The following is a 15,132-nucleotide window of genomic DNA, read 5'->3' as shown; positions in this document are numbered from 1 at the left end:
CTTTCCCAGACTCACTGGACTATGGAACCCCTCTATTTTCCCGTGTAAATGTCTAGGAGCATCCTATGAATTAGCTATGCAGACGCTCTTAGGGACATGTGCTTCTTTTCTCCACCTTTAAATAAAATTTTGGTTGTCATGTTACCATCTGTTACTAGTTTTCACAGATTTTTGAATACTGGGAGGTACTCTCTCAGCAACTATGCTGCAGACCATGCCCTTGCCCTGCTGGTGGCTTCAGAGCATCAGGGGCTCCTGGAAGCTCTTTCTAAGGGGCCCCCCATTTGGCATACTTCACCATGCACCCCCCACTCATGCCTTTGCAAGCAATACTCATCTCTTCTCTCCAAGCCCCAGGCCCCCATGCCAGCCTCTCCTGCCATCTCTACTGGGGTGGCACTCGGCACCTCAAACTCAACACATCCCTGTTGAACTCATTGCCTTTCTCCCTCTGACACCCTGATTCTCTTCCCATGTTGTCCATCTGAGTGGTTGACATCAATCAGCATGCACCTGGCTGCCTGAGGCATGGGCTCAGGGTCTCCCCACCTTCATCCACTTAGAACCCATGTCCTCTGGATTTGGCCTCCTACAGTTCTCTTCCATCTGCCTTCTTTACCCCAGCCTGTGGCCATGGTCTCGGTACAGCCCACCGCCATCCTCCCTTCAATGGCGCCCGCACCCTCCTCAGCCAGGCTCCCACCCACCATGATGCCCCCAGGAGTCCAGGGATCCTCTTGGAAATGCAAATCAGATCCTGGAAACACCCCTCTTCTGGTTCTTCTCCCTTTTACTCCCTTCCAGTCAGTTGGCCTGACATTGTGAGGGCTGCCTGCCTCATCTTCCCCCCATGAGTCCCTGACCCCCTGTAATCATTGTTTCTTTGTCTGTACCTCTGCTTCAGAAGCTCTTGAGGTCAGGGACCACATCAGTGGCCCAGCACAGAGCCTGGCACACAGAAACCCTTCAAAAACTATGGGTTCAATTACAAGCTTCTGTCATTTGGCAAGCAAATGTGATGAATTATATGAACAGACTTCCTGATATTCGATGATTGCCTTATTCCCAGGATAAACTCTATTTTATCGTGCTGGGAGTTTCTTTTTCTGCATTATTGAATTAAGCCTCAGGATTTTTTATGTCTATTTTTAGAAGGAAGACAGGTCTGCACATTGTCTTGGACATGTTACCTCTGGCAGCTTTGAGTATAGGAATCACACTGGCTATAAAAATAAATTGGGTGGATGTCAGAATATATATATATATATATATATATATATATATATATATATGGTGTGTGTGTGTGTGCTCTGAAACAATTTCCATGGCGTTGTATTATCCTTGCTAATAATTCCTTAGAAATGAATAAGAATGCACTGGCAAAAATAGATGATCTGACTCTCTATTTACAGATAATTTTCAGAGAACTCTGAAAGTGCTAGAGAACTTGAGTTCCCTCCATGGTTATGGGACTTATGGTGTTTTCTAACATTTTCGGCTTTGAAATATTCTCATTTCCCAGGAAATCCCTGGCTTCCCAGGGTGTCCTCGTCCCTGACTCAGAGATACTCAACTGTTCACCTTCAGGTTCTGACACTTCTGCAAATGTCGGACTGTTGGTCACACAGTCTATCTACCTGCTGGCAGCCATGAAGGGGAAAACAACAACAAGAAAAAATGGCTTTGGGTAGGGACAATTTAGCACAGAGCCTGCTGGGGTGTACTTAAAATAAACGAAGCTTTGCTTCCTTGAGCAATCGACACATTTCAGGCCGAATTGAGAGCCAAAGCTTTGCTACCACTAGGAAGCAATTAACAACGCACAATTTCCAAATTTGTCTTTTTAACCAATATGGGGGCAACCAGGGGTGGAGGGGACGCAGACTGCCACCTGGTGCCCAGACCATTCTGTGGCTCTCCAACTCTATCTACTTCCATGCCCTTGATCAATCTGAAGTTTCCCATTTCCCCCCTCCAGCAGTAGAGAAAAGGGGTGGGGGATCTCACTGTGTCCACACCTCATGCCAAATTTCTGAAAATTCTCAGACACCGAAGGATGCTGGCTGGAGGGCCCCAGGTAGTAATGGAGGGGCTGGAAGGAGCTGGTCTGGGGAAGGAGAGAAATGAGGGGGCGTGCAGAACATGTGGACAGCTACTCCACTGGGCCATTCCAAAGACCCCTGCCTATGAATGGAGGCTGGGACTGGATCTCTGGGCTAGGGTCCACCCTCAGCTTCCCTTCCCAGGGAGTGCAGCACCCCAAACCTGGACACAGAGCTAGAGAGCCTCCCTAAGCCCTCCGATAGCTGGTCCACCTCATCTGCTGGCCATCCGGAGGGAGGGGGGTTGAGAGAGGACCCGAATTGGGGGTCTTCCAGCAGCGGCCTAGTGTGGCAACTGCCCCAAATGCCTTCTCTTCTGTCCAGATAAGCATCCTGGTGTAGGTTACGTTGTGTACACCCTTTCTCATCTTTCAGTCTGTGTTTCCTCGCTCTCTCTCTCTCTTTATGTCAGAGGTTTGCATTCACTAAGGTTCTCTTCTTGATTGGTTCAATTATTTCTATTTCCTAATTTTTTAATTTCTGCTTTTCCGAAACTACCTCCTTATTTTTGTCCTCCTTAGGTTTTTGGTTTGCAGTTCTTATGGACTTTTGTTCTCACATTACTGCAGGGTCCATGTGTATTCATTCTCTCTTGTGTAATCTTGGAAAGCACCTGCGAATTTGCCTCTGAATACAGCTTTGGCCACACTCTATATAGGTTTTGATCTGTAGTACTATCACTTTCATTAATTTTCCCAGCTCTAATAGTCTTCCAAGCAGGTTGGTTTTTTTTAACTTTTCAAAGAAATTGGACTTTTTATTTCAGTTCATATATCCCTTCCTTCCACCACGTTTTAGGGCACTGAGTCAGAAAAGATAGCCCGGACAGTTTTTGCTGTATAAAATTCACTGGAATTTTCTTTACAACCTAAAGTACTTTTGTAATTTTCAAGTGTTCTAGGATTCCTCAAAAAGGAGTCACACAGGGCAAAGAAGAAAATGATAGAACTACTAATTTAACTTTATACATTATTATTATTTTATTTGAAACTTCTATGCCTTTTAAAATGTAATCTGTTAAAGATCTTAAAAAGAGAATGAAAGACTCCCGCGGTTAGTTTTTTTCCAATTTCTGCCTTGTTCTGACAGTCTTCTTTGATACATCTTATGTTCTCCCAGGGGTGCATGAAAGAGCATAACTGGTGTCCTTACTGTGGCCGCTTCTACTTTAGAGGGATGTGCTTCCTAGGGTAAAGAGAGTGGGCTCAAGATCTACTATTCCTGGAATTCATCCGGCCACACGAGCCTTCCATTGTCGTTTTTTATACCACGGGCCTTGTAGGTTGTGTGCAGTTCGATTTTACTGTTGGAGACCAAGATTCTTTGTCTTTGAGCAGATGAATTAACCCTGTATCTAATTACCATGCCTGATGATTGATTTTTGTACATACTGAGCGAAGTCAGACGATGGATTCTAAAATTTGGCTGCAGGGTGAGAAGCCCAACTCCACAGGAACCAAATGACACTGGCCACTCACCCAGAACACCACCAACCCACTTTAAGCCTCAAGGTTCTTATCTGTGAAACGGGGATTGTCATACATCCGCCTTCCCATCTGCCCTTGGCTTCAGTGAGTTAATACGGGTAAAGTACTTCTGACTTGCCCAGCACAGGGCTTCTTCCTCCCTCACCATCTTTCCTTTCTCTGCACCCCCTTATCTTTCTGTCTCAGGTCTTGGGTCACTGTCTCTGGGGGCTTCCTACCCCAGCTGCACAGACCCCTGCACGCTGCTAGGAAAGACAGCACCAAGCTTGACAGCAAGAGAAGATAGGGAGGGCAAGAGAGCCCAGTGAGGGCAGAAGCCACACAGCATAAGAAGAGGAGAACATGGGTGGAAGAGGTGGGAGGGAGGGGAGAAGTAACCTGTGTTTCTGATGCTTTGATGTCTGGGGCCATGCTGACCCTCCTGGGGTTAGCCAATTCCTAGAGATAATAAACAACTCGCTCTGGAGCATGCTTTTCAAATGCAAACCAACCAGTTCAGAGTCCGCACCCCTAGCCACCTCCTTCATTGGGCTCTCACCACCCTGCCTGAGTCACTCAGGGCAGGTACTAGCCACCTACGACCCAGAGCCCACAGGAATTATTCACGCTGGCCAGTCCTGTGCTTGCTTACTCTGCCACACCCAGCCCTTCCTGTGGAGACAACAGTCCCCCACTCCTTCTGCCTTCTGACCCATCCTGGTGCTGCCCCAGTGGCCCTGTGTGAATGATAAACCGACTTTTCCATGGCAGTCACCTCCTGATCATCAGTTAGCCTCTCCACACATGAATAATAACAAAACCTACATTATAAAACCAGGGGTGAGGTGAAAGGGGATCAGGAATATGGGGGAGGCTCACGAGTTTCTTGTCTCTTCCAGGTACCACGGGCCGAGCTGGGGACAGGCACCAAGGTTTTGGCTTTCAGAGGAGACCTGTGCCTCACTGGAGGGTCCCCATTCACCCCACAGAGATCACGAGAGTTGGGCAGGCTCCACTGTGTCTGGAAGCCACCAGCTCACTCACCTTCCCGTAGCTAAGCAGGATTATCCGCACCAACACGACATTGATGTGGGCCCCCAAGGACTCGTCATGATAGATTTCGTTGACCTGAAAGACAACCAGGGAGGTGTCAGCAGGAGCCACAGGCCTGAGGACCACCTGCAGATGACAAGGTGGAGCCCAGGGGAGGCTGTCAACCCACCCACGCTGTGCGGTGCCCTCCACAAACGGATGACAGTCCCTGTCTCACAAAGCTTAACAGCAAGATGCCATATTTGTCACCACCGCTAAATTGGATTGCCGGAAGCCTTGCCATGAGGTCACAGGGGCAGGGTGCACATCCCTAAATGTGGGTCAAACTAGATTTTTTAGTCCACAGTGAGACGATAGCTCTAAAAGCCAGTTTATAAGAGAGAAAGGGGTTTTTGTCTCCAAAGTATTGCTTTATCTCTCACAGGCAAAGCCTGGCCAATTTGGCTCACAGACTTTGACTGAAAGTCATGGTGTGGAAGCCAAGAAGGCAGTTACATGGAGAGGTCCCGCTGCAGCTGGAGGGGGCAGGAGGGAGGAAAGGGGGAAGAAAGACCGAGAGGAATGACTAGGCTTCACTTTACTCCTTCCACCCCTGACCTCCAGCCCATGTCTCGAGTCACGGGTTGGGGGTGGGGAACAGGGCAGGGAGCATAAAAATAGCCCTGATATTTGGGAAGAAGTCAAAAGCAGAGAGGGCTTGATTCTGCTGTCCGGGACCTGGGAAGGGACAGGTTCATATGGAGAAGGGGTGGCTTCAGAGAGCCCAAATGGAGTACAGCTCCCAACTACACATAGGGGACCCAGGGATAGTGGGCAGGATAGCTGCGGGCTGGCCTGTGGGTTGGCTTCAGAGAGAGTCCAGGGGTGCTGTCCTGCAGGAGGGCTGTCCTGCAGGGGGGCAGACGTTGTGTGGCCACGGCAGAGAGAATAAACCCTGAATGACCCCAACCGCAGGGCCAAAGCCTGGAGGGTCAGTGCCCAGGGCAGAGCATGCTGGGACAGATGTGTGCAGATGCAGGGGGGCTAAGCCATGCACCACCCCTACCCTGAGGGAGGAGGGACAGGAGATGAATAGCCCTGGTATGGGCTGAATTGCATCCCCTCAAGTTCCTAACCCCCAACATAATGCTATTTGGAGGTGGGGCATTTGAGAGGCTATTAGGATTGGCTGATGTCATGAAAGTGGGGTCCCCCGCCATGTGAGGACATGGCAAGAAGGAGGCCATGTGCAAGCCAGGAAGAGAACCCTCACTAAGAGCCAAATTGGCTGACACCTTGATCTTGGATTTCTAGCCTCCAGAACTATGAGAAATTAATGTGTGCTGTTGAAGTGACCCAGCCTGTGGTATGTTGTTAGAGTAGCCTGAGCTAAGGCAAGCCCAGAGTCAGAGCTTACCCTCTGACCTGACTATTCCCCCTAAAGCCTTCTGAAGGCTGAGCCTGAGCCACCTCTCAGGGGCCGGGTCACATTTTCCCTTCAATCCTGGAGTGAGGGTGGCATCAAATATAAGAACTAAAAAATAGCTGCCTTCTTCTTCACCCATCAGCTTTGGTGTGTAGATGTCCATCCTGCCAAGTGTATAACCTCCTCCCCCCCACCCCAGTCCAGCAATGAGCCCCTTATAGATTTGCAATGGGACTTCTCAAGCTGAGCCACCCTGGCCTTTCACAGGGCCCACCACCCACCCCGGGGTCCTGAGTTGCCTGGCCTTGGACTGTCCTTCCCCACGGACCTTAGCAGGTACCCAGTAGACCCAGGAGAAAGCTATTGGCCCCATTGCATGCCAAGCATCATGTTAGCATTTGGGATTCAGTAACCAGCCTGGAACTGGCCTTCTGTCAAAAACAGCTCCACCATCATGATGATGCTGATGAGGACCTATAGAGATAGGCAGGGAAATTGAGGGCATATTAATGGTGAATCTGCCCCAGTGATGATTAGTGGGCTCCCTAAGGATGTGGCATTTCATCTCAGAGATAAGAAATGAGAAGGAGTTAACTCAGCAAAGCAGAGATAGTGTTCTGGGCAAAGAAAGTAGCATATGCAAATGTCCTGGGGGTCAGAGGCAGTAAAGTGTGTTCTAAGAACTGGGCAGGGGCAAAGGGCCTCTGAGGTCAGACTACACAAGTATTCAGGTAGTGAGAAGGATTCCAATTCTGTTCAAAGAGCAATAGAGGATATGGAGCCCTGAGAGAAATATAATGACACTGCATTTTACAAAGATTACTCTGCCTCCTTTATGGAATATAGATTGAAGTGCCCACTACAGCAGTCGAAGTGTCAAGTGTGGGGCTCAGATTTGGGGATGAGTGGAGAGAAAGAACAGATGTCAGAAGTGACGTGGACTAGAATTGGGGAGGGCACCTCCTATACAGCCCTGGGACACCCTGGGGCCTGCTTGGCCTCATCCTCTTGTTGGCAAATGGAGGTGGTCCATCTTTGCTCTGCATGGAGTAAGGGAGGAAAAATGTCCTGGGGTCATCTCTCAGAGCTTCCCCAGAAAATGAGGGGCTTCAGGCTCCTTTGACACCCTGATAGTGCCTCTCTGGAGCCCATGTTCTAATTGCACTTCTCAGAGCTGGCCTAGGGGTGCAACCCAAGTGGACCTGGCCCCTCAAGTGCACGGTGAGGCTGTAAGCCTGTGGTGTTACAATCTTTATGAAGACAGGAAACCTGCCTTGATATTCGGAAGGGATTCAGGGCTGAGTTCACAGAATTATCTAGATCATTTTATGCTCCCAACAGCCCTTGGAGGCCAGAATGAGAGGTGGTCAATCCCACCTGAGCAAAGGGTAAGCTGAGGTTCTGAGTGACGGTATGCTTGCTGGTTCCTACAGGGAGGGAGGTCCCCTTCCCAGTTCCTGGCCCAGATCTTGCCCATCAGGGCCCAGCATCCTCCTGTTCCCCTGGCCCCTGCCACTGTGCCCAAAGGTAGCCACTCGCATCTTGGGTAAGGGGTCCCATGTCCTTGGATACTGAGCAGGCCTGACCCTGACTCCTGATTTGGGACAGGAGGTAACCAGAACCCCAGGGACCCCACCACTCAGTGCTAAGCTCTATGAGGCAGAGGCCCACATCCTGCTGGGGGTGGTGGCAAGGCGACCTGAGTCTGGGGTGTCAGGCCACTGAGCGGACACTGGACAGGGGAGGCCCTGCCTTCCAAGCCGCCTGTTGGCTGCCAGCTTGCATTGGCTGGGCTGGGCTATGGAGAAGCACACCCATCAGAGAGCCAGTGAGGAGGCTAGGCCATGGGTCAGGTTGGCAGCCAGGCCTGCTCTAGAGACTCCCCCAGCCACCCCCTGACCCCAGTCGCTTTCAACTGCAATGAGCCTTTCATGGTTTCTCCCTTAAGAAGCCTCTGTCCCTTCCACGGGGGATACCTCTCCACATGGTCTGTTCCTCTAGGAGAGTCAGTGGGCCATGCCCTGGCCTCCCTCTACGATACCTCTCAGGGAATGCAGGGCAGTGCTGAGGAGAGGGCCACCCACCACCCTTTCCCTCTGCCGGTCTGAGGAGTGGGCCCTGCCCTGCTCCCCAGGGTGACATCAGCTTTTCAGGGGGCTGTAAAATTGCCTCAGCCCTGGAGCGCAGCTCCCTTCCATTCCCCACGAGATCCCGCACAGATGCTAGAAGCCAATGGGACCCTCCTGTGCATGGAGACCATTGGGAAACGATGAGTCAAATTCCTTAATAGGAACACAGCTACAACATTTCTGCCAAGCAGAGAGCTGACAGACGTGGCAAAAGGGTCACTGAAGACGGAAGACAGCCTCCAAACATCTCCCTCACATCGTCCCACTCCTCCCCTGACCCCAACCCCATCTCCCAGGCAGGCAGGCAGGCAGGCGGCAGGGGCTCCCAAGTGCATTTCTGCCTCTTGTCCTGCCCACACCCCCCACGCACCGTTCTTCAGGACGGTCACCACTCAGCAGATCTGGCCTCCTCTTCTTCTGCCTGAAACCCTCAATGGCTCCCCACTGCCTTTAGGAGCAGCCCCGGTACCTTGGCACGGCACTCGGCACTCGGCACTCACAGCCCTCTCTAAGCTGGCCCTGGCTGGCTGCTCTGTGTTCCCCTTCAGCTACTTTGCCTGGGAGGCCCCAATCTCAACAGCTCCGCCTTCTGCAAAGCCTGGCTGCCCTCTCTGGCTGCTTGTGCAATGGAATTCCCTCTCCCCCTCTCCAGCCCCAGAATTCTTGAAATATCTGAAGAGCATCTGACAAAACAAAGTCATGGTAATAAATGTGTTTCAAAGAAGGGAGGGGGCGGTGACCCTCCTGCTTAATTCCCATCCACTCCAAGGCCTTCCCACTGAAATCAGAATAAAATCAAAGCCCTACAGGCTCTTCTCAGATTGCCCTGGTCTTGCTCACTGTGGTCCAGCCACTGGCCTCTGTGTATCTTGCATGGAGAGACCATCCCTACCTCAGGACCTTTGCACTTGTTGTGCCTTCTATCTTCTCATGCTTTCCCCCCAACACAACTGTCTCAGCTCACAGTACCCCCTAAAGTAGTTGCTCCCAGCCTGGACTATGCACTTGATAAGAGAGGCACCGTTCCTCCTTGCTCACTGCTGTGTCCCCAGTAGCGTGAATGAATGAATGGGTGAGTAACTTTGGAGAATGTGGAACGATAGGAAATAGGCAGAAATGTGTGACAGTGGCAGGACTCATGATGCCCTGTAATGACCGAGACCCTAGCAACATTCCCAAGTGCATCCCCATCCCTACTCCACCCTCCTGGAAACCTGTGTGCTAGGGAGGCTGCTCTCCTCTGCTCAGACCACAGGGGGAGGGGAAGCCAGGACAGTGTCCTTGAGCCCTGTCTTGAGAAATTGATCCTGGAATCTTTAAACCTTAGGGGAAAATGTTCAAAGCCGCAGCCCTTCTCTGTGCAGAGAGAGGCCAAGGGTTCTCTTGTTTGGGGAAATACACTGTAATGTGCCTTTTGCTTATGCAAAGATGCGGCCAAGTTTCTGTTCTGGAATAGACAATAAGGAAGGACACAGGCTCTGCATGATAATGTAAAAGCTGGCCTTCTTTGTGGCATAGTTCCACCCTGGTGACCAAGGAGCCCTGGCAGGTGGCCTAACCCTGCTGGGCAGAGGTGACTTTCCCCTCTGCTGGAAGGATCTGGGGACAGGAGGGTGCAGGGAAGACAGGTCCAGGAGATGGGACTCCCTGTAGGCAGAGCCATCGGTGGGGTTCCCATCCCTTGTGCCCAACCTCCAGGAAACTTGTCACCTCTTCCCCTGAGCTGAACTTTGGCAATCAGAGGGGTAGCACAAGCTTCTCCTGGCACCACACTGGGGAGCAAGCCAGGCCCGGAAAAGTCTGTCATGAGGCCTCAGGAAGCAGGGCTCATAAGATGCTTGGTGGCTTCTCTGGGACCCCTGAAATACCTGGGGTATTTAGGGTATTCTGGTCTCTCTGAGGACCCTTGGGAGTAGGCATGGACCATCCCAGTGGAGGCAGGAAAAAAAGTGCCGTGGGAAGCTGGGGCAGAGGGTTCTGCTGGCTTCCAGGAAGGACTGTTTTCATCTGTGTGCATCTCCTGACACACGAACAGGGCAGCAAAAGCCTGGTTTTACTGTGAGAATAAACATCCCTTTGCAGATCTCCTTTCCCCACTTATTTCTCCATGATGGAATCTCAGGCAACACAAGAACAAACACGATGCTAGCTGCTGCTCAAAATATCGAACTGCCACGAAATGCAAATGGGCAGGACTGGCTCAGACTGTACAATAAAAATGGGAGGTGGGTAGAACCTTCCTTCAACACCAAGTCCAAGAACATAGCCCTAAGATGCCAAGACTCCTCTAGGGACGACCAAACTGTTCCTGCCCCCAGGCCCATGGCAGGCCACCCTCTGCTGGGACTGGAGATACCTCTGCAGGTCCCCAGGGTGGAGACAGGGCTTCTCCCCCACCAGACAAGCAGGTGGATCCCCGGAACCCAACGGAGGCTCAGCATATGCTCACCAGGCAAACAAAGAGCAAACCTGTCTTAGGACAGTCCTGTCGATGCTAACTACTGCACAGAGCTGCACCTTCCCTGTCTCTCTGTTGGGTTGCACGGGTTCTAGCGTGGGCTCAGCCACCATCCTGCCGTGATGTGGGTCCTTATCACTCAGGCTATTACCAGCACCAGCCTCAACACTGTACTTAAAGCATCTAGCAAAACCCCAGGCATATGGTACACACCCAGGCTTCACTCCCGGGCCCACCAGGGGCTCTCCTCTGGGTCACCGGAGTGCATGCCAGGCATTTTCCAAAGCCCACACTGCTGCCCACCAGGGGTGTGTGTGTGTGTGTGTGTGTGTGTGTCCCACATCAGGGGGTTCTCCCTGACAGGCCCCACTGTGGGTAAGGGATGGCCACACCACTATGTGGGGCCTGACCTTCCCACTCACTGACCAGCAACTCATCAGAAAGGGGGTAATGCTACAGAACAAGGGAGGGACATACTCTGCTGAGGCTGGAGGCCAGGGCCTGGTGTCCCCCCTGAGGCCACTGTTTGGAGGCCCCTGACAGGGAAGGAGCAGAGAGAAGGCAGGGATCTTGATTCTTGCTGGCAGCTGCCATGGCCCTGGAGAGCCCAGGGCCATCGCCTGTCTGCCTGATGTACTCCTGAGCTCCTTGGCACTACTTGACCACACAGCCCCGGGGACCCAACCCCCCACGGAGTCTCATCCAGAAGAGGCTTTTTGGTGAGAGGACCACCGTGTCAAGACCTCGAGGCATCCTCGCCTCCCCCACTGTCTCAGAGTCTGAAAGGCACAACCTCCACCCCTGTGACGTGATCTCTGTCACCTGTGTCCAACCGGGTATCGTGATGTCATCGGAAAACAATGATTTTTTTTTCCCTTCCTACTGTGATTCACATTTTTCTGCTGTCCTATCACTATTTTGACCCAAAGAAAGAAAGAGGGAAGATACCATCGTGAGGAGGCTGGCCGTGGCACACCGGAAATCCCTGGGGACAGCAACAGGGGAGAGGGAAGTGTCCTGGTTGATGAAGGAGGTCACGGGAGGAGCTGAGGGAGAGGTAGGAAGCCAGAGCCAGGGTCATGGTGCCCCATCCCTGCTTCTACTCCCCACACACCTTTAGGGTCAAACACACAGATTCTGAGGGCTATGGGCCCTGCTTCCCACTTGGACTCTGAGCGGAGACCACATCATGAGAGTAGAGTCCATTCCCAATGTGGCACTAAGTGTGAGGTGAGGAATGGGGTGGAGGCTGGTTTGAGCGAACTGGCCTGAGTAGCAGCCTGGCTCCCCCCAGCCCCAGAGGGGTGTAGGTGGGCTCCAGACGCTCTTGTATTACACTGGCTGGGGTGGAGGGTGGCTGGCTATGGGCTGGGAGAGGCTGCATAGTGGACAGGGCATCACAGAACCTCCCCTGGACCAGGTGGGGCCCAGCACACCTGAGCCACCCAGGTAGAAAGCCCGGGGCCAGACCTGACCCCACCTCACAGCAAAAATGGCGAGGACTCGTGCCAGCCTCCCCACTGTCACTAGGGCCCCAGGGGTCCCCATATAACAGAGGGGTAGGGAGAGACCCTGCCAGGCAGGCACTGACCCAGAAGAGACAGAGAAATGCAGAACTGTTTAGACAGTCACCTGTGTTCCCAGCACAGGTGGGGCCCACGAGGAATTTGGAGCTCCCAGAAAAATCCAGAAGCTCTGGTCCAATCCTATCCTCCAGCATTACACTCACTGCCAGGCTTGTCTGCTGGGGAACATGTCCCTCCCAGAACGCAATTCATTCGCATTTAGTGCCATTCCTAACACCCAGAACGTACGGAGCCTCCTTGAACACGGGGAGGAAACGGTTTGGCCTTGTGTGCAGCATGTGGCCCTTTGCACCACCAGAATCCGATCGAGTCACTGAGCTCCCCTGCTGGCCCTTCACAGGCTGAGTGGTGTGCCAAGCATCAGGGCCCAGGCTCAGACCAGACACCCAGAACCAACCGGCAGACGAGAAGACAGGAGGGCACACTGTGCTTCACAGGGAGCCCACAACCGAAGGGAGAGAGCTCCTGGGGGCACACGTTCTCGTGGGCAGGAAGGAGTGCACAGACCGCCCCGCCCCGACACCTGGCTGTCTCTTGCTTCCCCAGACCCGTGTCCGTGTCCCACGTTCTCTGGGAGCACATTCCTTGTGCTAACGTGGACGCTGCTCCCCTTCGGGCTGTTTCCTCTGCTGCACTATCACCATCTCGAATGCCCCCACTCGTTAGGTGGTCAGCTGTCCTCTCTGTCTGCTGCACCTGTGCCCGAGAACCGGGGGCTCACCTGCATCTATGGCTGTTCTATCCTCAGTGCCTAGAACCTGTTAGGTCTGAAAGCTTTAGGATAAAGCCCAAGCTCCCTGCACCTGGCCAGCTCCATCCCTCTGAGGCCACCCTGCCCCGAACCCCCAAACAGCTCCAATTCCAGGGACAAGTCAAGGGTATGGCATCCTCTGCAGGGAATGGCAGTAGTTCAGGGCTCCTCTCTGCTGTGACCTTCTCGCCAGCCAGGCAGAGGGTGTGGGCTGTGCCTCCGGGCTACCGAGGCCCTTGTCCTCCTTACTGAAGGAGGGTGAGCGTGTCTCCATGACAGCCAAGCTTCTCAAGGACAAGAGCTGGGCTGGTTTGGCCGATGTCACCGACCAAGGAATGACTGTGGCACCTTGTTGGTAAGCGGTGACCTTCCAAAACCTGGACCACACACTTCCTCACGTCATTACCTTTCACGTCCCACACTCTGCAAGTGAGCGTTATTATCCCTGTTTTACCGGTGGGGAAACTGAGGCCCAGAGAAACTGAGAAACACACCCACAGAAGCACAAGTGGGAACTGGGGCAAAGGCTTTTGAGAGCAAGTTAGCAAATCTGTTGAAATTAAACCCATGCATCCCTATGACCTGATGATTCAAACTTCCAGCATCTGTGGTGGAGAAAAGGCTTTGGTCATAAGGAAGAAGGGATTAGGACACTTGGCTACAGGGATGTCTTTTCCCTGGACAGGTAGAGTCTATGTTTTATCTTTTAATGTTTATTTTAAAAGAGAGAGAGAGAGCATGAGCAGGGGAAGGGCAGAGAGAGGGAGAGAGAGAATCCCAAGCAGGCTCTGCACATCAGCACAGAGCTCAACATGGGGCTCGAACTCACAAACTGTGGGATCATGACCTGAGCTGAAATCCAAAATCAAGAGTTGGATACTTAACCGACTGAGCCACCCAGGCGCCCTGAGCCTGTGCCTTAAGGGAGTCTGGGGGCGCCTGGGTGGCTGTCGGTTAAGCATCCAACTTCAGCTCAGGTCAGGATCTCCCAGTTTGTGAGTCTGAGCCCCGTGTTGGGCTCTGTGCTGACAGCTCAGAGCCTGTATCCTGCTTCTGATTCTGTGTCTCCCTCTCTCTCTGCCCCTCCTTTGCTTGCGTGCTCTCTCTCTCTCTCAAAAATAAATGAACATTAAAAAAAAACTTAAGGGAGTCTGTAGGACCATAGTCACTTTATGAGAATTCACTCACTCAACTTATTTACTCAAAAGACATTTATTCAACACCTATATGCTGGGCCCTTTGCTGGGTGTGGAACATGCAAATCAGGTAAGCAGACCCTCTGAATTTGACATTAAGCATGTGACACCTTTGTATGAACTCCTAATCCCCCTGAGACACACCACCAAGTGCCCCTGCAGCAGGGGAGCAGGATCCCTCAGGACCCACGACTGTACCTCAGCACAGAGTGGGCAGGCTGAGAGTGATGGCTCAAGCCAGCCCAGACCAGGAGCCCAGTGTGGTGCCACACTCTCCACTTCCCCGGCTCAGCTGTCACCCCCTTGCTGGAGTCTTCAGAGACAAGCTTTGCAGCTGCTTCAAGCTGTCACCGAGGAGTGACGATGCCTGGCCCTCCTTGTCCACAATGACTGACTCCCGCTTTGACAACCATCAGCTCTCCCCAGGGAGGCCAAGGGCAAGCTGCTCCCAGACTCCTATATCAGCTGTCAGGAGGCCTCCTGGAGAGGGGAGGGGGGTTGGGGAGAACCCTGGGGTGGGGGCAGGGTGCCACACTCTTCAGGGAAGAAGAGGCGGAGGTAAGGCCAGACCATGGTACCTCCCCCTCTAGAACTTTCTCCACCTACATCATCATGGCTGGGGGCGGGGGGGGGGTTGCTGGGGAGGGGGGTGGCTGTCTATTGTCCACCCCACCCTCACTGGATGTGAGCTCCATGCAGGCAGGAAACCGCCCCCCCCCCCCCCCACCGCTGCTGCCCAGGCTTCCTCACCACCACATTCCAGCACCTACGGCTGTGTCTGGCATGTGGCAGGAGCTCTGTAAACATGCACTGAATGGGTGACTGCGTGAGGGAGCAAATCTTAGAGAGAACAGGAAGACACAATAGAAGGACAGTCCAGAGAAAATACCAGGAGAGGGAAAGTAGATGGAAAACAGGCCGGGGCATGGGCAAGTGATGTCAATAGCTGTTGGGAGATCAGAGAGATCCAAGGTGAGAACATACCT

At 52.7% G+C, this 15,132-nt stretch overlaps 1 protein-coding gene across 1 annotated transcript in view; it reads right to left on the bottom strand.

Annotated features, from left to right (window-relative positions):
• ADAMTS2 (ADAM metallopeptidase with thrombospondin type 1 motif 2) overlaps nucleotides 1-15,132 on the bottom strand; it is a 245,145-nt gene that overhangs the window by 72,949 nt on the left and 157,064 nt on the right. Inside the window, exon 5 of the mRNA XM_023254116.2 lies at nucleotides 4,613-4,696. Coding sequence (XP_023109884.2) covers nucleotides 4,613-4,696 — 84 coding nt within the window. The remainder of the gene's footprint in view (nucleotides 1-4,612; nucleotides 4,697-15,132) is intronic.

This window comes from Felis catus, chromosome A1, assembly GCF_018350175.1.
Source record: "Felis catus isolate Fca126 chromosome A1, F.catus_Fca126_mat1.0, whole genome shotgun sequence".
Classification (NCBI taxonomy): Eukaryota; Metazoa; Chordata; class Mammalia; order Carnivora; family Felidae; genus Felis; species Felis catus.
Note: the sequence above shows the minus strand (reverse complement) of the source record. Positions and strands in the feature narration are given on the sequence as shown.